The sequence below is a fragment of the Chenopodium quinoa genome, unplaced genomic scaffold (assembly GCF_001683475.1).
Source record: "Chenopodium quinoa cultivar QQ74 unplaced genomic scaffold, ASM168347v1, whole genome shotgun sequence".
NCBI classification, from domain to species: Eukaryota; Viridiplantae; Streptophyta; class Magnoliopsida; order Caryophyllales; family Amaranthaceae; genus Chenopodium; species Chenopodium quinoa.
This window is the reverse complement of record NW_018742907.1, coordinates 1289003-1313518: the sequence shown is the minus strand read 5'-3', so window position 1 is coordinate 1313518 and position 24516 is coordinate 1289003. Positions and strand designations below refer to the sequence as shown.

The 24516-nt window shown below is 38.6% G+C and overlaps 1 protein-coding gene across 1 annotated transcript; it reads right to left on the bottom strand.

Annotated features, from left to right (window-relative positions):
• Positions 1 to 2: 2 nt before the first annotated feature.
• Positions 3 to 2522, bottom strand: LOC110727571 (pentatricopeptide repeat-containing protein At3g48250, chloroplastic-like). The gene has a single exon (XM_021907141.1). It carries the CDS (start codon positions 2265 to 2267, stop codon positions 387 to 389), a length of 1881 nt encoding a protein of 626 aa, XP_021762833.1. The 5' UTR covers positions 2268 to 2522; the 3' UTR covers positions 3 to 386.
• Positions 2523 to 24516: the final 21994 nt, after the last annotated feature.

The window sequence follows — 24516 nt, the reverse complement described above, 5'->3', positions numbered from 1 at the left end:
CATGCGCACAAAAACTCATCATCTGTTAAATTCTTCAGTACAAACATGTAAACATTCATTGACAAGTCTTCCTGCTATAAACCTATAACGGGAGAAGGAAATGTTCTTCCACAACAAACAATTTAAAAGGACAACAGGACATCCAAAATGACATTAAAAGGCAACCAGTCTAGGCCACGCGAATCCTGGAGCATTTTATTGAATTCCAGAGTTATATATCAAACCATCAATTTCCAGCTTGACAGTATACAGCATAATGCTGAAGGGAAATATATCTCTCTCCAAACCCAGCCAACTAGACTTCCAAGAAGGCTCATTTATAACTAGTGGTTGAAGACGTACATTCTACACAAAGAACAGTTGTTTTTGTTCTGATACCAACTGCCTTAACTAGGAGAGTTAATTGAAGGCTTGGAGCCAAACAATTTTTTAATTTTCCTATGTCTGCGAACATGAGAAGGGCTACCGTAAAGCAGATCCTTGGCCTCAGAATGTCTACCTTTGTTAAAGAAAGAAGTAATGACATTTACGTAAGCTTCAGTGGATGGAAGACCATTCATAGGCACTGCTTCTAAGAGCTTGTTAGCATCCTCCACAGTTCCAGATTTGGAGATATACTCAGCAAATGGTTCGGGATAAGGCGGATATTCTTGCTGCTTCATCATACTAAGAAGGTTGAATGCTTCGTTAAGTTTACCATTTTGTACTAGCTTCTCAATCATCAGTTTGTATGTAGCCTGCCAAGGTTTTATACAAGCTTTGTTGACCATCTCAACAAGAAATTTATAAGCACCAAGCAACTTATCTTGAGAGAGGAATCCTTCTATCAACACCATCAACAAATCAGCATCAGGATCAAGGTTTCTTTCCGGCATCTGTGCAAAGCATGACAATGCCTCATCCATTTGACCTGCTATACAATAACCTTGGATTAATATGGTCCAAGTCTTTATATCGGGAACACATCCCTCAGCTTCCATTTGGTTTAGCACCTTAACAGCATCTTCAAACCTTTTCAATCTACAGAGGCCAAACACTTCTTGGCTATAAGTAATATTGTCAGGCTTGTAACCAGCATTCCTCAAGTCTTCCACGACCTTCTTTGCTTCATCAAATTGCCCAGCTTTACATAAAGATCTATGCAAACCGTCGTATAAAGCTTTAGTATGGGTGTTTCCAGCTCCCACATACTTGTTAACAACCCTATTTACCAATTCAATATCTGGATCAAGTTCATGGGCAAGCATCTTCAAAAGCCAATTACACTCGGTCTCTGTTGGCTTGTATGGACCGTCCATCATGAGCTCAAACAGCTTAACAGCATCTTCCTTACCTAGACACCTTGCAAGCTTTACATAATTATCTATCTCATACCCCTCACTTCTCATTTTCGTCACCAGGTTCCAAAACTCATCCATCAATCCACCTAGAGCTAAAACCCTGGCCATCCTGCTGTATGTTACACTATTATGCTCAAATTTCCTGCAACTCGCAATCCACTCAAAAAACTTTAAAGCCATCAATGGTTCTTCCCTCAAATTCCATACCACTCTAAACACAACATTCTCCGTTAACGGAAAACCAAGCTTCATTAACTTACTCTCCACCCCCTCATTCCACTCAGATCCCATCACCACCTCAACAACACCCTTAACAGCATCATTCTCACCATTATCCTCGTGCATCGTTTCGTAAAACTTGGTCCATACTCCTGCCTCATTAACCAAATTTTGTCGTTCTAAAGCCCCATTAATAGCACCATAAATATGTTTATCAATACAAAACCCCTTTTCCTTCATTTCCTTGGCAACATCCCAGAAATCCTTCAAAAACTCTCTACTAGCCAAAGTCTTGAGCAATATAGTACAAGGAACATAACGAGGCTCAAACCCTTTTTTATCACGCACCCATTTGTAAAAATCTAAAGATTTTTTAGGGTTTTTATTCAATTTCTTCAAAACATAAACTACAGATTCATGGTTCACTCTAGGGTTTAACTTTCCCAATTCAACCTCAAATTCTTCTGACCAATCTTTGGACAAAATTAGCTTAATCAAAGAATCTGGTGTTGTAGAAAAGTATAGACTTTGATGGGAATTGGGGGAAACATAGCTAAAATGTGGATTTCTAGAGAAAGTAGGGGATTGAGTGAGGTGAGAAAAGTGAGTCACCTGATTCAACCTGAGCGAGTGAAGTCCTGGTTGCCGAGTTGAGGAAAGCGAGTTGGCGAGTCTAGCAGATAAACGGATTAATTGAGCTCTGTTCATGGTTGAGAAAATTGGAAAGAGAGAAATTGGAGGTTTTAGCAGGGTTTATGAGTTGGTGTTTCTTCGAGTTGAATCGCTGGAATTTTGAGAAATGCACATTAGGTTGTTTGTTGGGCTGCAATGAGTTGGATTCTTAGGTTAAGGCCTAGTTATGGTTTGAACGGATTTGAAGTGTTTTGAAGTCACGAGAATGTTATTATCTGATCCATCTGCTTGTATTCAAGAAATTGATAACTTTTGTGTACTCGCATAATTTTTCAAAAATGAAACGAAGCTCACAACAATTCATTAGATCCTGAAAGGAAGGTGATCAAGGTGCTTCCTAATTTCCTATGCATCCTATGTCACTTTGGGAGGCTATTAAGGTAGTTAATTAGAACTGTTCAATTTGCTTAAAACAATAAATTTAGCCGTTTACCTAGCCTACTACATAGGCCTCCCTTCATTAACTCAAAGTCGTCAGGAGCCTTTATATGACCAACTAGAGCCTATATATGATTCCAAAAAAATTATATGATCCCAGGATGCAGTTCCTGTATTCTGAAAATTTTCGATTTCAATCCTAAAACCTCCAAAATTGGTTTAATTTCATGCATTATAGCCTTCAAATCTGGCTTCTTGATAATTTTTTAGACCTAGCAAAATTGTGCATCAAGGCGATTCTCTGGGTTCACAAAGGGCCCTGGAAGGCATACTTGGTCCTCAAAATCATCTCATTAATGTCTTGGCTCACCATTTGGTATCATGTCTATCTTAAGCTAGAAGTCTTAGCTTGACTTGGCCTTGTGTTGTCTTGCGTTCTTCATCCTTGCATTGTTTTACTATGGTATGAGGGTGTAAGCTAAGACGCTACCATCAATTGGCAAAAAAAGTCTCAAAAGGCAAAAAAAAAAAAAAAAAAAAAAAAACACATTTTTATAAACATAAAAAGACAAATAAAAGCAAAAAATTTATAAAGAAACAAAGGTTGGAGCTTTCCACCAGTAAAAACCAAACAAAAGCCCTTTCACAACTTATGTGTAAAGGAATATATATAAACTACTGACTTATCTTGAAATTTCACTAAATACCATTTCGATTTCAATTACTCGATCATTTAAACTTTCTTTTTTTCTCTTGTATTTCTATTTTTTTTTTCTCATTTACTTTTTTGTTTTTTGATAAAAAAACTTTAGGTCCAGTTCTTTTCCCATCTTTCATGTAATCATATTGTATGGACCTCTTTACTAGAAACCCTTAACAACCGATTGCATAATTAAAGAGTCTAGAGTCAACACGATTTATATAATAGTAACATAAAAATGAAAATATGGAGGATGTAATACAGAATTAGTTTAATGTCAAACGGTATTCCAATAGAAACTCACATATTAATCATATCTAAATCTTTTTATAGACTAATCATATTAATTTGGAGGCAAACAATTATCATTGTTCAATTTGCCTCTACTTTAAACGGCAATCATCTTTTATGGCCTATATTAACGTAGTCAATTTTTGTAATTTACTCAAAAATCATGAGATTTAAACTTTTAGCTAATTGTCGTCAACTGAAGGCATGATATGCTAATTTTTATCTTTTCCCTTTGCTTTAGCTGACAAAAAGGCTTTGATAGATTACTATCGTTGGTACTTAATAAATGGATTGTTAAATTGTTTATTTAAAAAACAAAAAATGAGATTAAAGTTGCTTTACTACTAGTATTTGCTCATTTGCTGTAGCCTGTAAGTCATAATGTCACATTTTGACCCTAATAAACGAATAAAGGTACTTTACTATCTTTACTTCTTTAGTATGAGTAATTGACTTAAGTTTAGTATGTGACGGGTACTAGTGCAACACATGCATGATTTACTATATGCCCTACATCGTCAATCAATTAATCAACCTGTTTAAGATGGGATTAAAAAGTAATGGTGCATTTTCTTAAAAATAAAATAAAATAATGTTGCATCTTAAAATGGAAAAAATTATTACGAAGTTATTATTGTAATTTAAGTTTATTTTTTACATATATTTTGCATAAATTAAGTTGTGTCTTATGATCAAATTCTAAAGTGAACTTTTTTACAAAGACAAAATCATAATAACAGTGCACGGTAAAATATTGAAAGTTCATTTGATTATAATGATTAGATTATTAAGTTTAAAATCAATTTGTAATTTTTTTGAAGGAATTTGTAAATTTTACTGTTTTATTTTATTTTATTATTTTATAAAAATTGTATTGTTTTATTATTTTGTACGTGGTATATACTGATCAAGTGGAACCTAAAATATCTAACTTCGTATTAAGCTCATAATAAGTTGCATAAAAGAACATAATTCAAATACTTTCATCAACATATTCTTTACAATTTTGTACCAAAACTCAAGACACATGTGTTTGTTTTTTTTTTTTTTTTTTTTTTTTGATTAAATAAAATATGGTCCAAGAAATCAAACATTAACATGAAAAAGGTAAAACAAATTTGTATAATTCTACAACAATGAACCGACCAAAAGCAAAGTTATGCAAGAATCAAAAGATTTATAACCCCAATTGAAATAAAGTCCCTTTATTTTTAAGAAGAGTTCCAGCTTTAGGGCACCACCATCCTGTTAACAATTAAACAAAAGGCCAAAAAAAAAAAAAAAAAAAATCCCCTAATTCTCCACTATTGTATACATTATCTATCCCTTTCAGATTAATTTCCAATCCCTTTTTTTTTAACCCAAAGTTTGAAAAAAAGTGAAATTTTTTTGCATGCGGAGAATATAAAGATTTGTGGGGAGGTCTCTTTGTTTGTTGGAAAAGTCTCAATCTATTATAACTTCATGTCTTACTATGCGTGCTTCTCAATTTTTCTTTTTTACTGCATGCTTAACTTCCATTATATTACATTATATTAATTACCCTTTTTCTTTACCCTTTTATTTTCTATATATATGCTCTCATTTTATTGCATTGTCATTATATTACTACTATATGTCTATATGTTCTATATTACATTCTTAAATTCTTTACATACACCTTATATATTGTAAAAATGTTTGTCTTGACCTTATTGCTCCATGATGAACAAATGGATAGAAGTCTACATCATCACCATCATCATCGTCATCAGAAGCTTCTTTCATGATCAATCACGAGTCGATGATCGAGGCAATGGATGGTGAATCTATATGCAAGGGGAATTAAGCACTCCTGGTCCGAATTCCGAATCTAATCATCAACTACTAGCTACTAATAATATACGTTCTACTAATCATTATTATTACTTATATTTGGGTTGTTCTTTTTTCTAATAATTGTTTAAATTTTGGTTTTTATTTCTTGATTTAATTTTATGAGTTGGGATTGTACTATTAGCTAAATACATATATATAAGCTCAATTCAATTAACCTCCTCTTTTATGGGTTTCAACTTCTGGTTTTGATCTCTCAATATATTATATTGATTGCTAATTTAGTTCAAGTTAGCTGTTTTTCCAGGTATGCTAAAAAATTTGTGGTTTCATAATATATTTGGTAAATAATGGGATTGTTTGCATTTAACCTAGCTCTAGCTAGCTAAGTTAGTTAGTTATTTAATATGAAAATGTTTAAAGGAATACGAAGTATATATTTTGCAGATATGTCTATATAATGGTTACATTTGAATTTTATTATACTTTTTTACCCTAGCTTTTATTTAGATGTTTAAATTATAACCATTTTGAGCGGTACCTAAAAATTACACACCGTATTTTTGTTATTGATGTCCAAAACAAATTCTCATTACATGAAAATACTATGCCCGCCTAGTTAAGTACGTACATATATTTATTGATGAAAAATTGAAGTTAGGATATCTCTATCTCATGTTTACAGCATTATATGTTGTACATTTTATATGAGTAACAATTAGAGAATTGGATTTAAACATGAACCATATGATGAAGCTTTTTATAAGCGTCAAATTAATGATAAATCTGATCTAATGTCATATTTAAATGTAATTATTTTTTATTATAAAGGGAATTGATTTGTTTTTTAAAAAAATTATATGTTACCCCATAATTAACAATAAAAATGTCTTTTATCAGTCTTCCCATCATAAATATATATTTGCATATTGACAATGCATGTTATTCATAATATCTTATGCCTAGAATTAGTAAAATTGGGACTGTTGTTACTTTAATCGCACCATTGATAGTAATTATGTAGCGCACTTGTTGGGTGAACAACGATGGAATAATTGGCATGAAATTTTCTTTCGAAGTTACTTATGAAATCATTATCATTACCAATGTTTATTAACAACAATCACACAAACAGGCCTTTGAATAACATCACGTTTAATATATTATCCAATTTACAACATAACTAGTTATTGGTCCGGGCGATGTATATTGGGGATTAGTTCAGTTGAGAGAAGTTGCGGTATTTCTCTTACTACGTACAATGAAATTTGATATGATTAGTTCAGTTGTTGGATGTGTTGTTTGCCCATTTCTAAATAATTCTGAATTGTTTAAGATAATTTTGTATTAAATGAGAATCACCATTCCAAACTCGTAAAACCATTTTCAATGTCTTTTTACCTCATCTTGTTCCGATCCTTCGAAAACTAACACGAAAATTCCAACAGCAAGGTCAGCTTAATTTCCCCCTTTCCAACCCACTTTTACGTTTAATTTGATCCGTTCATTTGTTGAAAGTGTTGCTTGTCCATTTCTAGATAATGCTCAACTGTTTAAGAGCTAACCAAGTTTCGTATTATGTGAGAAGAAAATATAGTTAGCAGTAACAATAAATTTTTTAATCGACTTGAGGCTAAAAGCTAGAATTTATATTCAGCAATGGAACCTAATACTTTTACGCTTTACTAAAATAATTATAGGTTGACCCTGGTGATTTAAAGAATGCAGTGTTTTAAATTTTAATCAAGAAATATGCATGCATGCAAACAATAAATTTATTTATATAAAAGATAAAAAATACATAATTAAGAAAAACCTTCTATCAAAACTATTAAAAGCTTAGCAAGAATCACGCTATGAATGAATAACGCTTGTGACTTACGAGAAAAGATATCTGACGATTATTTCAAATGGCTCCCAACACATTATATTTATAGATGATCGATGAAGTGTGTAGAAGGCTCTATACATATGCTCTATAAATTATGCATCTAGAAGCCTTAGGAGCATTCATGGTTTCTAGTGTATCCTCCACATTTTTTCATTAACAACATGCTAGAATTACGTAAAAAAACATTAAAGACATAATTAGTTGGGCTTATGAAATTTGGGCCACACAAAGGTCTTGTTTAGTTCACCTTATTTTTACTTATTTCAGAAAAAATAAGTTCAGATCAAATCAGAAAAAATAGTTCAGATCAGATCAGAAAAAATAAGTTCAGATCAGATTAGAACAAATTATTATTATTATTATTATTATGATGGTTATTATTATTATTATTATTATTATTATTATTATGATGGTTATTATTATTATTATTATTATTATTATTATTATTATTATGATGGTTATTATTATTATTATTATTATTATTATTATTATTATTATTAAATAGCACAAACGATAAACGATAATAATTAAAGTTTCATTATAAGCTCCAAATCATAAACGTTTACAAATATAATTTTCATTACAAGAAGTTCCAAATTTCCTTCGCTATATTAAGTTGTACTTCGTTCATTACAGCTTTATGATTCTCGTTAAACAAATCATAATCTGCTCTTGGTTCGATTTCTATACCAATTGATGTTTAGTGTAATCGAATAAAATTGTGAAGTGTGAATGTAGCAACCATAATTGCCAATTGCTGTTTAGTGTCCATATTTGGCATCATTATCAATATTTTCCATCGAGATTTTAATTGTCCAAAACATCTCTCGATCATTGTTCGAAGTGAAGAGTGAAGATAATTAAAAAGTTCAAGTATGCCTAGAGGTGGTGGACCATTTCGAAATTCGGGCATATGGGTTCTAATATCTTTATCTTTTATTGGACTCAAATATCCAACGGTATTCGGATATCCAGAATCTACTAGATAATATTTTCCTGTTACAAAATAAAGTTATATGGCATATCCATTACGTTTACCAATTTCTCCTAAAACTCCCCACATGTAAAAATGGAGAAGGTATTTAAAATCGAAGGGAGTATACATACAAGGTTTTCAATAATAATAGCTACGCATTACTACAATTAAAATTACTACAAAGTAACATAGAAAATTTTGCTAGTTCAAACAAACGATAAAATCAAATCCGATATATCATAGATCCATATTATTATTATTTAAGAATTAAGGTATTTAAAAATAAGTCAAATCTCCTTTTTTCTATGTAGAAAAAAGCTATGATAAATATAATCTGTCATTTAGTTTTTTTAGGATCCCCATTTAATACTTTCTTATAAAAAAAAATTCATTTATGAAGTGGGATACTATAAGTAATAAAATTATCAAATATTCCAATTCTATTACCTTATACTATCTAGTAATTTTAATACTTATAGGTTTCTTTAAAATATTTGTAATAATAATAATAATAATAATAATAATAAATAATAATAATAATAATAATAATAATAATAATAATAAATAATAATAAATAATAATAATAAATAATAATAATAATAATAATAATAATAATAAATAATAATAATAATAATAATAATAATAATAATAATAATCATAACAATAATAATTAAACATTAATATTGATTAACATAAAAAGTAGAATATTGAAATAATTAAAATAAGTTCAAATCAGAAAAAATAAGTTCAGATTAGATCATATCAGAAAAAATAAGTTCAAATCAGAAAAAAATAAGTTCAGATCAGATCAAATCAGAAAATATAAGTTCAGATCAGATCAGATCAGAAAAAATAAGTTTAGATCAGATCAGATCAAAAAATATAAGTTCAGATCAGATTAGATCAGAAAATATCAGATCAGATCAGATCAGCTTAAATCAGGTGAACTAAACAAGGCCTAAGCCAACAGATAGATTTATGAGAAAAACTAAATTATACTCATAAAATACAGTTGTTTATATAGTGTTAGGCCCTGTTCACTTTACCTTAAAAAAAATAAAATTAAGTACAAATAATTTCAGTTCAATAAAAATAATTTCAGTTCAGTAAAAATAAGTTCATTTCAGTAAAAATGATTCTAGTTCAGTAAAAATAAGTTTAGTTCAGTAAAATTCAGTAACTATGAAAAACAAATATAATTGAAAATCAGTAAAAATAATTTTTGTTAAGCAAAAATAATTTCAGTTCATTATAACTAATTTCAGTTTAGTAAAAATAATTTAAGTCCAACAAAAATAATTTTAGTTTAGTACAAATAATTTCAGTTCAGCAAAAATAAGGTGAAGTGAACGGGGCTTTACAGATGAGTATTAAATGTTGACTTTATAACTAAAACTAGTACGTACCCCGGGCGATGGCCCGGGTTCCTCCGCAATATATATGTTTATATTTTAAAAATCCTTACATTAATTGGCTACTTATAAAATAATTATAAAGTAATAATTATTTTCTCAAAGGCATTATCGCTAATGTCTAAATCTATCCACGTTTGAAACATTTGTTACTTTACATGTTCATAATTGGATGAGTAATTTAATTCTACGGTTTCATTGACATTTAACAATTTGAACTCCTAGACTTTATTCAAAACCCTTAGTTCGAAAGTAAGTCTTCGGCTCCTGGACTTTTAGGAATTTTTTTTTTTTTTGAAAGACGATTGTCTATTTGGAATTTTAATTGTGGTGGCGATATCCGGTTTGTTTATTGAATTTTAAAATAAAACTTTAACCTATATTCCAAATTTTAAAACATATCATTGGTACAAACATTGTTATGTAAGAGGTGTACTGTATATCTCTTTTGATTTGGGATATTTTGACGAAGGACACTATTGATTTTTTTAAGAGCGCAATATATATTATAGAAATATACACTACGTATGAGAAAAATGATACGAAAATTCTCTCTTTAATTAATTATGCTTGATTAATCTGATCCAATGTCGTCCTTCCAAAAAAAAAATTCCAATCTAATGTTACATAATAGTATCTAAAAATATATTGCTATAATCCTTATTATTGTACTTCAACTACTAATTGTATGGAGTATAGTAAAATAAACCTTTATCAGTTATCACTAAACTTATGGGCTAATTCCACCATTTTTTATTTTGTTTTGAGGAATTTTTTTCATTTACTCACTTATGTCATAATTTAGGAAACTTATGGGCTAAAAATAGACTTATTGAAAGTTATAATTAATGAAAGGTATAAAATATTGGTATTTTATTGAAAATAAAACTCTAAACCAGCAATTTTATCCTAAAAATCTATCCAAATTTTATTGAAAAAAAAACTCTAAACTAATTTTTTTTTGTCTTACAAAATCTATCTAAATCTATCCAATGTTTTTATCCCACGTGTCATACTAATAATTAATAGTTGCCTATATGGCGTGAGATGGCAATGGATCGGATTCGGATCGGGTGGAGCTTCACCCGCATCCATCCATCATTCCAATTCCATCATCCACATCTATCCATCACCCGCTTCACCTATCATCCGTATTGTCCATCCATCATCCGCGGATGAAACGGTTGGATCGGGTGACTAATGGATGAACATTTTATAAAAAAAAAAAGTTTGCATTAAATTTAATTTATGGTTATTTCTATCGTAAGTTATTATTATTCTTTAAATAAAAAGGAAGCACTAACTACATATTCTTTGAAAAAATTAATTTGCAACAAACAAAGTATTTATTGTATATTTTAATTTTTTTAATTAAAATTTAGATTAAGAATCTTTATATATGTTAAACGGATGGGTGGATGGTTAGCGGGTGAAAAAATAATCATCCACATCCAATCCGATCCATTATCCACTTCATCCGTCACCCACTTTTCATCCATTTATTTTGGGTTTTCGTTCATTTATTTTAAGCGGGTGGATCGGGTTAACGGATATCAATCTAGTATTTCCATCCCTAGGCCTGACACTTGGCAAAAAGTTGAAACGCCAAGTGTCGCTGTCTTGTGGTCTGGCTAAAAGTTTAACTTTATATATTAGTTACTAGTTTTGTGCCCGGGCGATGTCCAGATTGTTGATAAATTTTTTTGGTTTGAAAAAAATCAGTCTTATAATCCCTTTTGATAATGCTAGATATTTAGACATGCAATATCATATCGCTTATTTATATAATAATTGTACTTTTTATAGTTTTGTTTCTATATAGATATCTATGTTATTATAATTGAACGTTGATTATTTTTACTGAACTGAAAATATTTAATTTTTATCAAACTAAAATTATTTTTACTAATTAAAACTTATTTTTATTGATTTTCTATTATTTTTAAAAATAAAATAAATATATTATAAATGGATCTTATTTTAAAGAACTTTTTAAACAAATTTTATGATGGAATTAGAACTGAGCGATAAGATATTTATTAAAAGTTATGATTAATTTTGTATATGTGAAATATTTAAAATATATCAATAATAAAACTCTATACAACATTTTTATCTTAAACAATCTATCCAAAATTCTCTTTTTTACGTGGCTCGACACTTGGCGAAAAACTGAAATGTCAAGTGTCGCTGTCTCGTGGCCTGACTGCGAGACCGACTTTATTTATTAGTGGCTAGTACGTGCCCCAGGCGTTGCCCCAAATACCCATTTTAGAGAGTGTACTTATTTGTGGGCATGTTTTGTATTATTATTATAATTATGATAATAACAATAATAATTTTTATTATTAATAGTATTTATATTTTTTTTATATGTTAGATAAAAAAAACTAATGATACATGGCCATATTTATAATTATAATTACGTGGTTATTCATATAGGATTAAAATTTTATTGTTAATTGGATATTCATATTAATTATAATATGTGGTGTGTTGCTATAAGTAAAAGTCTACTATAAATAAGAAGATAAATTTTTTTCAAAGAATTATAAAGTATTTTATGTATACTTTTTTATCCTAAACAAATCTATCCAATCAAATCTAACGTGGCATCTAATCTAATCACAATAATATCTATTTTCGCCTAAGTGGCTCGACACTTGGCGAAAAACTGGTTTTGTGCCCGGGCGATGCCCAGATTATTGATAAAAAAAAAACTTATTGACTTGGATGTTCATTAATACGGTCATGTAATTCCTTTTGATAATGCAGGATAAACGATATCCTTTCACTTATTTATAAAATAGTATATTTTTTGTAGTTTTGTTTGTAAATATATATCTATGTTATTATTGACTTGAAATTATTGTTATTGAACTTAAATTATTTTTATTACCAAACCAAAATAATTTTACTAATGAAAACTTTTTTTTTTTTACTGCTTCTCTATTATTTTTTTTACTAAATTAAATATATTATAAATGGATCTTATTTTAAAGAATTTTTTAAAACGAATTTGATGATGGAAATAGAATTGAGTAATAGGATATTTATAAAAAGTTATGATTAATGTTTAGGGTATAAATTACCCTGGACACGTGGCTCTATAGGGGTCTGACACGTGTCATCACCCTATTGCACCATGGGCATCCAACCAATGGATGCCACGTGGCATTGTACCCCTAATAGGGGAGCAGACCCATCTGCTATAAAAAGAGGAATCTACCTCATTTATTGGTATTCATAAATACGCCCGCAAAACCCGAGCAATATTAATTGCGGAATCTCTCGGAATCCGAGAGAACCAATCTACCTTCTGCACGTAATTTCATCCGGAATCATACTAACTTGACCTTCGGAGGCGGAACTCCACCCAACCGGAGTTTCGTGGTTTTGCAGGTACAGAAGTCAAGCGTACATTCCCGGTGCTGTAACACTCCCGTAGGACACCTCAAAAAAACCCCAAAACATTTGGCGCCGTCTGTGGTGAGAGTACCACTAGGATGGCATCTGAAAATGTACCAAACATAGAGGGCAGCCGACCCACGGCTGACCCTGAGGTCCACACAGACCATGAAAGTGGAAGTGGGGACGACTACAATGTCGAAACCTATATGGCCCTAGACGGGTCTTTCCGCTCCAGGCGCACCCGTTCCAAAGAAAAGAAGGAACGGGGCCAAGACAAGGCTTGCCCCAACAACCCAGGCGGCAAGCATACCGGACAACCCCAGGCGGCGGAGGGGTCGGCCCCCGTCACCAGAGAGGAGCTCATGAACCTCATGAGTAGCTTCAAAGGGGAAATCACCGACATCATCAAAAAGTCAGCTGGTTCCAGCAAGGGCCAGTCGGCCAAGAGGGCTTTAGTAAAGAAACCAATCAAAGACCGGGTGCCTACTCCTCACCCGAAGCCTAAAGGGGGGGATGGGCCCCTAATTGACCTTTCAAAAATTCGTTTCCCTGAATCAGGGCTGTGAAAGGCCATCCGGCAAATTCAGCCGGACGGGTCAAAAAAGACCTTCACAGACGCCCGGTTGTTTATCCAGGATAAGAGAGGTCAGAGTATGTCCCAGATGGCCTCTACGTCGACATACCCAGACAGTTTTCGTAATTTTTCGATCAAGCATTCGGAAACTCACCCTAGGAGCCAGACGCACGACACATCCGTCCGTACTGCTCCGCATGTGATCCACCAGGCTCCATTTGTGCCTCAGCAACCATATGGAGCTCAATCACTATACATGCAGCATTCTCCTTTTGGGGGAATGGCGGCAAACATCGTCCAGCCCATGGACTGGCAGCTCAGGCTGCTAAACCTAGGGGAACAGCCTTCGGCTTTCTCCCGCGAAATAACCGAGGTGGCACAGCCGGCCAAGGTTAAGAATGTGTTGGTAGGTACCTACGACGGTACCACCAACCCAGAAGACCATTTGATGGCCTACACCAACCTCATGTACCTACAGCGGTTGGACGACGCCGCCTGGTGTCGATGCTTCCCGGAAACACTAAAGGGAATAGCCCAACGGTGGTTCGGCAACCTGCCGGCTGGGTGCATCAATAACTTTAAGACGCTTGCATATCTGTTCGCGTCCAACTTCTCCATGAACATCCCGGCCAAGAAAACCAGTCTCGACCTTGGGGCAATCCGGCAGGGTGACAAGGAGGGACTTTGGTCCTATTTCAGGCGGTTCAATCTGATGATAATTCAAATACAAGGACTATTTGACGAAGTCGCGTACACAGACTTCTTCAAGGGTATGAAAGATGGGCGACTTTCAAGTTCGACTTAGTTCGCAAGAGGGTTGCTACACTCTAGGAGGCACTAATGGAGGCTGAAGACTATATACAGGCGACAGAGCTCTGTGTCGTCAAGCACCCGTCAGAACCTAGGCGGTCTGACGTAAAGGAAAGCCGGTTCCATCAGCCGGCCAGAAAAGAAGAAATGAAAAGAAAAGAAATCAGGCGGCTATTGGACCGATTGGCTGATGAGGGGGCTTTGAAGTCCTACCTGACAAAGTCCAAGGGTAACCCTACAAATGGAGGGCAATCGTCTAAGAAGCCGGTGGTGAGCTCTGACACAGATGAAGAGCATATCTACACCATTGCAGGCGGCTTCGCTAGTGGTGGCCCCACCATTCGGGGTGCCAAGGACAACATCAGGAAGTTGTCCGCCTCAGAGGACGAAGGTCAGGTGTCGAAAGACGTCTTCCCATAAGTCTTCATCTCTGAGAAAGACAGGGGTACGGTCAGGCGGCCCCACGATGACCCCATTGTCATCGAATGTAAAGTTGCCAATCAACGAGTTGGCCGAATCCTAATCGATACCGGGAGGTTGTCTGATCTGATAAGCTATCGCTGCTTGGCGAAGCTGAAATACAAGCCCAGCAGTATGCACAAGGCCCTCCACCCCCTAATTGGCTTTGGAGGTGGGGTAGTGCATCCGATAGGTAAGATAGACCTACCCATCCGGCTGGGAGGCAAGGAATAAGGGCGGCACATGGTCGTCAAGTTTTTGGTAGTCGAAGAGCTGACTGCCTACAACCTCATATTGGGACGTCCAACCCTCAATGAGTCCAAGGCGGTAATCATCCCCTCCCTCATGCTAATAAAATTCGAGAGGGATGATGGGTCAGTAGGCTCCCTAAGCGAGGACCAAAAGGCGGCTAGAGAGTGCTATCTTTTAGACGTTAGGCCGACTGCCCATCCAGCCGGCCCCAGCGAGGAACCTACTGACCTCGATGACAAAGAAGTCGGGCCTGTCCCTAAGGCAGGCGGTACAAAGAGAAAGGCGGACCAATTGGCCCCCGCTAAGAAAATGAAATAGCAATCACTAGTCGAGGAAAGGCCAGATGACTCCCGTCCCTAGCCGGCTGGTGAAAGCATTGATGTCGTCCTGGACGACAGCCGTCCTGACAGATCCATTAAAGTTGGGACGGTTGCTTTTGAAAAGTTGGGGGCAGACTTGCTCCAACTCTTGAGAGAGTTCAAAGACCACTTCTCCTTTGAAGTGGAAGAGATGCCAGGCGTCAGCCCGGATCTAGCTGTCCACAAGCTAGCTGTTGATCCCAAAATAAAGCCAGTTAGGCAAAAGAAGAGGGATCATGGCGAGGAGAGGTCACAGGCGGCAATCGCCGAGGTTAAAAAGCTCCTCGACGCTGGGTTCATTCGACAATCCTACTACCCGGATTGGGTAGCTAATGTGGTCCTTGTCAAAAAACCGAATGGTACCTGGCGGATGTGTGTAGACTACACTGACCTAAACAGGGCATGTCCAAAGGATAGCTACCCGCTTCCTAAGATAGACAGTCTGGTTGACTCTACAGCCGGCCATGCCCTGATGAGCTTCATGGACGCCTACTCAGGCTTCCATCAAATTCCCCTATGGAAGAAGGATCAGGACGGCCTTCGTCACTGATCAGGGGTTGTATTGCTACACGGTGATGTCGTTTGGGTTGAAGAATGCGCCTGCTACCTTCCAGCAAATGATCAACACGGTTTTCATCCATCAAATCGGAAGGAATGTAGAGGCGTATATAGACGACATGATAGTCAAATCCAAGCTCCAGGCGGATCACCTAGCTGACCTCCGAGAAACCTTCACCACACTCAGGCGGCACAAGGTCATGCTTAACCCCAAGAAGTGTGTCTTTGGTGTTGAGTCTGGGAAGTTTCTCGGATTTGTGATTGATCAAAGAGGCATAGAGGCCAATCCGGAGAAGGTCTAGGCGGTGATTGACATGCAATCACCCCGAACCGTCAAGGAGGCCCAAAAATTAACCGGTTGCCTGGCGGCATTAGGAAGATTCCTCAGCCGGCCAGGCAACAAGTGCCTTACTTCTTCCAAGCAATCAGGAAGAGGTCCAGATTTGAATGGGGAGAAGAGGCTGAGGCGGCATTCCAAAGGTTAAAACAACACCTGCACTCGTTGCCCAAACTAGTGAGCCCCATGCCCAAGGAGGTTCTCTACATGTACCTAGCCGTCTCAGATCACTCTCTTAGTGCCGTTCTCCTTGCTGAGAGAGACGGCAAACAGCTTCTAGTGTATTTCATCAGCCATATTCTCAGAAATGCTGAACTCCGGTACCCAATGATTGAAAAATTTGGGCTGGCTCTCTACAAAGCAGTCAAGCGGCTGAAGCCATACTTCTTGGCCCATCCGGTAATTGTCTATACTGATCAGCCACTCAAACGACCAATGACCACCATGGAGTCATCCGGCCGAATGATCAAGTGGGCTGTTGAAATTCAGAGCCTGGAAATAACTTTTGAGCCTAGGCGGGCAGTGAAGGGTCAGGAGTTTGCTGACTTCATTGTCGAAATGACTAGGCCTGCTCAGCCGGAAGATGCTGGACATGTTTGGAGGTTATTTGTAGACGGAAGCTCTACGGTAAACGGTTGTGGTGCAGGCGTAATTTGCAAATCTCCAGAAGGAGATACATACGAATATGCACTACGGTTCAAATTTCAAGCTTCAAACAATGAAGCTGAGTATGAGGCTCTTCTAGCTGGTATGCGCATGTGTAAGGCGGCAGGGGCAAGAAAAGTTGTCGCCTGCTCAGACTCTCAATTAATCGTCAGCCAATTCAATGGTGACTACGAGGCCACCCATCCGGCAATGATCAAATACCTACAGGCGGTCAAAGAGGAGGCGGGGGCATTTGATGAGTTCCATTTGGAACAAGTGCCTCGGTCCGAAAACAACCAGGCGGATGCCTTATCCAAACTGGCCTCATCCGCCACTTATGACACGCCTAGGTCAGTCTTTTGGGAGGTCATGGAAAAAAGAAGTATCGAGCATGATCCCATTGGAATCTTAGACCGAAGCTCCACCTGGATGGACCCCATCCGGGACTATTTGGTAGACGGCACCCTGCCGGATGCCTCTTCAGAAGCAACAGCACTTAAAAAGCGAGCTCTAAGCTTTGAAATGTTCAAGGGGGAACTCTTTAGAAAGGGATACCTCCAGCCGTTACTGAAATGCGTAACCCCAGAGCGGGGAAGAGAAGTGTTAGAGGATCTGCATGCGGGCTTTTGCGCTTCACATATAGGAGGCAACACTCTAGAAAAAAGAGCCAGACGGCAAGGTTATTTTTGGCCGACCCTTGAGGCGGATGCCATGGACTTGGTGAAAAAGTGTGAAAAATGTCAGAAGTTTGCCCGGCTCATACACCGTCCTGCAACTGACCTGACGGCAATCTACAGCCCGGTTCCCTTTGCAAAGTGGGGCATGGACATCTTGGGTCCTTACACGCCTGCCTCAGGAGGTATGAGATACATTCTGGTGGCTGTAGATTACTTCACCAAGTGGGTTGAGGCCGAGGCGGTCAAAGGCATCAAGACGAAGGACGTCATCTCCTTCATATGGAGAAACATCATCACCCGGTTTGGGGTGCCTATGTCTATGGTTTTTGACAACGGTCCTCAGTTTGAAACGCCTGCCCTCAAGGATTGGTTGGGAGATCAGGGGATCTCGCATTGTTTTGCATCTGTTGGTCGGCCCCAAGCAAACGGTCAGGTTGAAGCCTTCAACAAACTCATCTCAGACGGCATAAAAAAGAAGATCGAAAGAGCCGGTGGTCTGTGGGCGGATGAGTTACCTCACGTCCTTTGGGCCATCAGAACGACTGAGAAGGGGGCAACCGGTGAAACCCCGTTTCTAATGGCGTACGGCACTGAAGCGGTTCTGCCAATAGAGCTCTATGAGCCAACACTTTGAGTCATGCTCTATGACGAGGAGGCTAACTGGGAAGCCATGCGCCTAGCATTGGATTCACTCCCAGAACGCAGAGGCAATGCCGCCTTACGTCATGAAATATACCGTCTAAGAATGACGAGGGCTTACAACAAAAGAGTACAAGCTCTCAAAGTTGGGGACTTCGTACCACGAAAGATGGAGGCCACTGGCAGGGCAAATGAGCAAGGGAAGCTGACCCCCAATTGGGAAGGCCCCTATCGGATATATGTCGAAGTCAGAGGCGGCACCTACCGCTTGGAAACTCCAGATGGTAGGAAGCTACCTAGGACCTAGAATGTGGATAACTTGAAAAAGTACTACTTCTAGGAAGATGTGGTCATTTTTTGTAAATAGAGCAAATTAATGAGAAATACTTTATTTCAATTTCTGTGTACCAAAGTCCCGATGTGAACAACACATCCGGATATTTTTTAAGATCGGGCAACCGTTTGCCCCAAACATAAACCAAAAACGCTAAGTACCTAACTTAGTCGGTTAAACGGCACAAAGCCTATAATAAACCGTCTGCTTAACCTCTGAACAGACATCCGGCAACGCCCATCTGGGTGAATTTGTCAAAGAGAACATCTCCCTTCCGGGTGGTATATTGTTCTAAGCGTCAAAGCGTCGGACGGTCTTAACCGGCTAGGTTAAGCCCATGACCGTCCGAATGACCTATTGCAAACGAGATAGAGCCGGATATTGCCCCCAAGGCAATACAGGCGGTAAAATTAAATCTCGTTGGGCAGACGGCTATTGCCAAAAAGCAACCTAGCCGGCTTAGGCGCCCATTAATCAACTTCTAACAGATCTTGACCGACTGTTACCCCATGGTACCCCAGACGGGGAAATTACAATTCAAGCCACAACCTTCTTTGCTTCAAGGCAACTAAGGCGGCGAACGTTCTATTTAATTTACTTCCCGCCAATTTGGGAAAGATTCCATACGGCTGTTACCCCAATGTAACCCAGCCGGTAAGAACTTGATAGGCCGTCGTCGAGCCTACCAAAGATAATGATTCCTATCTTGGTCTCACTAACAATAGTAAGGGTAAGAAAGGGTCGAACCCAAGAGAGGCGTTGAATCAACCACCGAGTACTACCGTTTAAATAAGCTAAATGAATTCTAAATTGGGTTGGTTTTGAGTAACTTCTTCTAATTCAACTCAACTAAAGCTAAGAGGAGATTAACAATATTAAGAGGAATCTAGGGCTCGGGTTATACCACTCAACTTCATCACAAATCACAATTAGCATGCTACAATCAAGGTAAATTAATGGGACAAATTAGGGGAAGTCATCTAAAGCACCCAACTACTCTCTCAAGCTAGAGGGATTACTTGAATCGTGAATACAACCTACTCTCGTGGTTACATAACATAAATCAAGTGTTAAAGCATAATCACGATGACATAAACATTCCCTTGACCGGTAATCCCTATTCTCATGGTATTTCGGGTCAATTAAGCATAAGGGAGCTAACTCAAGTTCATCTCTCGATCCTTCGTTGAGAAAGCTTGGATAAATAGTTCTAGCAATGGCCATATACAAGAACTAAGCAATTAAACCACTTAAGCTCAACTAATCATCATCCCACAACAACCAAATTAGCACATGCAACAAGTAATTAGTGACTACATTGAGGGTTTTACCCAAACCCTAGAATTTAGACTACTCACAATCCATGGAGGTTAAAGCAATTAGAGGTTTCAAGCAATTCATGAACAAGTTCAAACTAAGGATTAAGCTAATTAACAATCTAAGCATGCAAGAATTAAGCAAGTAATCAACAAAAAAGTAAAGAGAAGTAGAAAAGATGAGTAAGAAATGGTTACTATGAAGCTTCAAAGTGAGCAACAATGGTGGATTTTGTCTTCTACAATGATTGAATTTGAATGCTTCCAAGCTAAAAATTAAGAACTAACTAATGATTTGAGAATTTAATGTTCTAAGACTACAAACTAAGAGGAAAGCTCTAAAAAAAACTGCATCCCCCTACAAATGAGCTCTAAAGTGGTATTTATATGACCCCCAAATAAAAAGGACGGAGAAAACAAGGAAGGAGTTCGAATGCAGGTCTGCACGGACGTGCCAGATTTGGCACGGACGTGCAAGGCTAAGCACGGATGTGCAGGAGGGCCAAAATGGAGGCAGAAGCTTCTGCCAAGGTCTGCACGGATGTGCAGCTTTTGGCACGGACGTGCAGACTTGCACGGACGTGCTATCATCTTGCACGTCCGTGCAGGATGCTCTGCCTACACTGCTTAACTTTGGGAAGCTGTAACTTCTACGTTTCTTGTCGGAAATGGACTTGTGACCAGTCGTTGGAAAGCTCTTGAGACGAACTTTAATCTCCAATTTGAATCGCTTCAAAAGGTTGATAAGATCAAAAGTTATGGTTGGTTGAAGTTGACGCTTACGCAAACGACCTTTCAAGGTTCTCCAAAAGCTTTTCATTTCCCTTTAAGGCATTCCTCCTTCTTCCTCCATGGCTCTATCAACCAAGCTTGCCCTTATCCTTGCTCACTCATGCTTGATCATGTCCATAGTGCTAAAAATAGCTACATTACATCAAAAACACAAACAACCGGTGAAGCATGGATGGTACAAAATTTGCATAAAAATAGGATAAAAAATGAACTTTGATGTCGATTAATAACGAAAACAAGGTTCAAAAGTACCATAAAATCATGCCAAATAATAAGTTATCAGAACTCTATAGTCATCCGGCATAGGCTGGCTCAGACTTCTCAGGCAAGTGGTCACAAAAACCCCCATTTCGCTCTAAGTGCGACTCAAGCGGCAATCAGTACATTAACGTCTGACCTAAACCCGCTTGACCCAGATCGATTGATTGTTGATTTAGGAATGTATGGGCAGCTATTTGCTTAGTGTTTGCACTAAACAATCACCCACCCAGGGGCAGGCACATAGTCAACCATTCGGCATTGTTAATTTAAAAAAAAAGGGAAAACATACAAATAGCGAAAAGCAAAAAAATCGAACAAGGTTTGCAAAAATGACCGACTCAGTCGGCATAAAATTATATTAACATTGGAATTTGTTCAAGTGTTAGCCGGACCCCCGTCCGGTGAAAAAAGATACATCAGATACACGGCACGCAGGCCGGAAAATTAGAAGACAAAGAGCTTAAGGCAGAGGCGGAGCCTGATCCTGGCTCTGCAATGCGGCTCCTGGGACAAGAGGGGCAATCTCCTTTTGATTCTCTCCCCCTTCTGAGTCGTTCTCCGCCTGCATGGCCTCAATTTGCTTTTGGACCCACTCCTCATAAGGCTCCAGAGCCGGCTGGTTCGTTTCTTGCGCATCAATGGCAAGATCTGCATATTTGTAGGCAAGTTCCCACACGGTGTACTCCGCGTCCGGATGGACCAGGGACCAGGCTTTCTGCATTCGAGCAATGCAGTCTTGCTCATTCTCTTCGATGAGCCGACTTTGTTCAGTCTCCAGCATAGCCTGGAAATTTTCGCTGGCCTTGGCTGCCGCCTCCTACAAGCGGACATTGTCAGCAAGAAGATTGGTGTTCTCCTTTCCGGCCACATCCAGGAGTTTGGAAGAGTCTTCCACCCTCTTCAGCTCCGCCTCGTCATTATCCTTCTCCGCCTTGAGGTTGTGGATCTTGGTGCCGGCTTCATCGAGTGCCTTTTGGAGCCGCTTGATGTTGTCCGCCTGTTGCATGATTATGCTTTTAGTTTTCAATTCATGCATAATCATGGAATACTGGGCAACGTTATGGGCGTCAGACGCATCCCGTTTAGCCCGTCTTACCTCCTCACACTTTCGGGCATAAGCCTTCTTGAGCCCTTCTACGCGCAGCATCGACTGCAAAAGCCTAGACGGTGTCAAAAGTGACCAGGCAGCATAATAACTTAAGAAACGAATTGAAGGATTATGTACCTCAGACAGGCCGCCCAGAACCTGGTCGGCATTAAAGGAATGGATCCCTGGGATCGCCTCCTTCTCCTCTTTTGGGACGACCTTCAGCATGGCCCGAGCGTACCGTTGTACATCCGGCCAGCGAGGGGAGTGATCTGCTCCAGAAATAGATGGTGAGAAGGCAACATACTTCCCTCCTATCGACTGCTGGCTGCCAGAAGAGTCTTCTGGCTGGAGCTGGGAGTGCGACTTGACCCGCATAGGCTTGCCAAGCAAAGAAGGGTTGAAGGGGTCAAGAGTACCTTGGGTGGTGGGCTGAAGGTTGTGACTGCCCTCAGCCGGTATTGAAGCACCGGATGCCCTAGGCGGCGTCGTCTCCTTTTCAGGAACATCTGGTTGCTTCTTTGACAAATCGAACCCCAAGCCGAGGTTCTTGAGAGTTTTACCCCCAATCGTCAGACGGCTGGGTACCGTCAAAGAGGAAGTCTTCCTCGCCTTGTTCTGGGCAGGCGGCTCCTCTCCAGGCCTAGGCCTGATTATTTTTGAAACAGAATGGGGCACCTTGCTCCTATCCTAAAAACAAACATAGCAATCAGGCGGCATTGAAGCCAAACGGAAATATATGTAGAAAGGGAAAAGGAACAGAAAGATACCTTCTTCTCCGCCTGAGCAGCAAGTTTTTTCTCCGCATTTGCCTTGCAGATTTCAGCGGCTGACTTGGCGGGTGTCTTGTCAGCTGGAAAAATTGCTAATCCACGCACTGCACAAAAGAACCCATCCAGTCAAAGAAACAAATAAAACAAGGAACAAAAGATAAGATAGAGGCAATCTCTAATGTGACCTACGTTTGTCAAATTGAGTGCTAAGCTTACAGACGCATAGAAACGCCTCGTCTCGAAGAAACTCGTGCCTAAGTACCCAATTTCTGGGTACACTTATTAAGTCCCCATTGGAGAGGGTTGTGGTGGTCTGTTCAAAGAACTTAGACTCTATTATTCGCTCATAGTCCTCATCCGGGATACGAGGCTTCTTGCATTTGTGACCCAGAAGGGTCGGCTTCCGGTTGTATATCCTATACTCCCGGTTCTCCTCTTGAGTAGGGGCAGAGACCAAGTAGAACCTGTTCTTCCAGTCAGACCACTTAGACGGTTTGTCCAAAGTCATCAGGTACTAGGGGTAGGTGGTCAATGTGTACCAGGCTCTCCAACCTCCTGGACTTCTGCTCAAGTAATGCATGTGAGCGAAAGCCTCCCATCCGGGGTTGATTTCCTGCATCTCGCAGGCGGCAATGTAACCCAATATGTTGACCCATGAGTTGGGGGTTAACTGCCAAATACCAAGGCCATATCCTCGAAGGATGGCCTTTATTGTGTTATGAAGGGGGAAGCGGAGACCAGCCAGGAATGCCGCCTCATAGCAGCCAAAATATCCGTTTGCGTTGGGCTGCTCGTCTTCCCAAACAATAGTGCCCATCTCAGGCGGCACAATTATTTTCCATTTCTTCCCAAGCGGGCGAATTTTTAGGAAGTCCTATAAATTATTTGCCATGCTTGCCCTATCTTTGGCAGAAACAGAGATAAGGAACGGGTCGCCTTTGTTATTCCAATTAGGCCTCTCCTCCGCCTCGCTATCAGCATCCGGTGTCAAGAGACTGCTGTTGCTGCCGCTCTGCTCTCTACCGGATGAGGAGGCGGTCTCGTCGTCGCTGGCACCCTCTTCTTGGTGTTCCAGCTCAACTTTAAGAGGCGAGGCGACATCTTCGTCGCCTCCCATTCCTATTCCTAAAATCACATCACTGGAAGTGCTTGGGGTGTCAGGCGGAGAATCCCTTGTCCCCTCCGTCTGACTGGGGTTAGGCGGCAACTCGCCTGAGTCTGCCTCCCTGTACTCTGGATCGAAGGCAGTCTTTTTTGTGCGAGCCATTGCGTCCTGCACAGAGACAGAGACGGTCGGTTTTGGAGATGAACAAGGAGACTCCCCGTACCTAGAGGCGGCACCCCCAGTCCTAGACTCAGCCGTACCAAGAGACCGGCTGACCTCTAAATTGTGGTGTGCCGTGTGTGTGATGGGTGAGGTCATTATTTTAAGGTATTTACAGCCAAAAGAATCAAAAATAAACTCCAAAAAAGACAACCAAGACGTTACCTTGAGATTGAATAGAAATTTGGAGACG

What these genes read in the sequence shown, in the direction of transcription:
- LOC110727571 (XM_021907141.1), bottom strand. Translation starts at nt 2,267, where the DNA reads ATGAACAGAGCTCAATTAATCCGTTTATCTGCTAGACTCGCCAACTCG.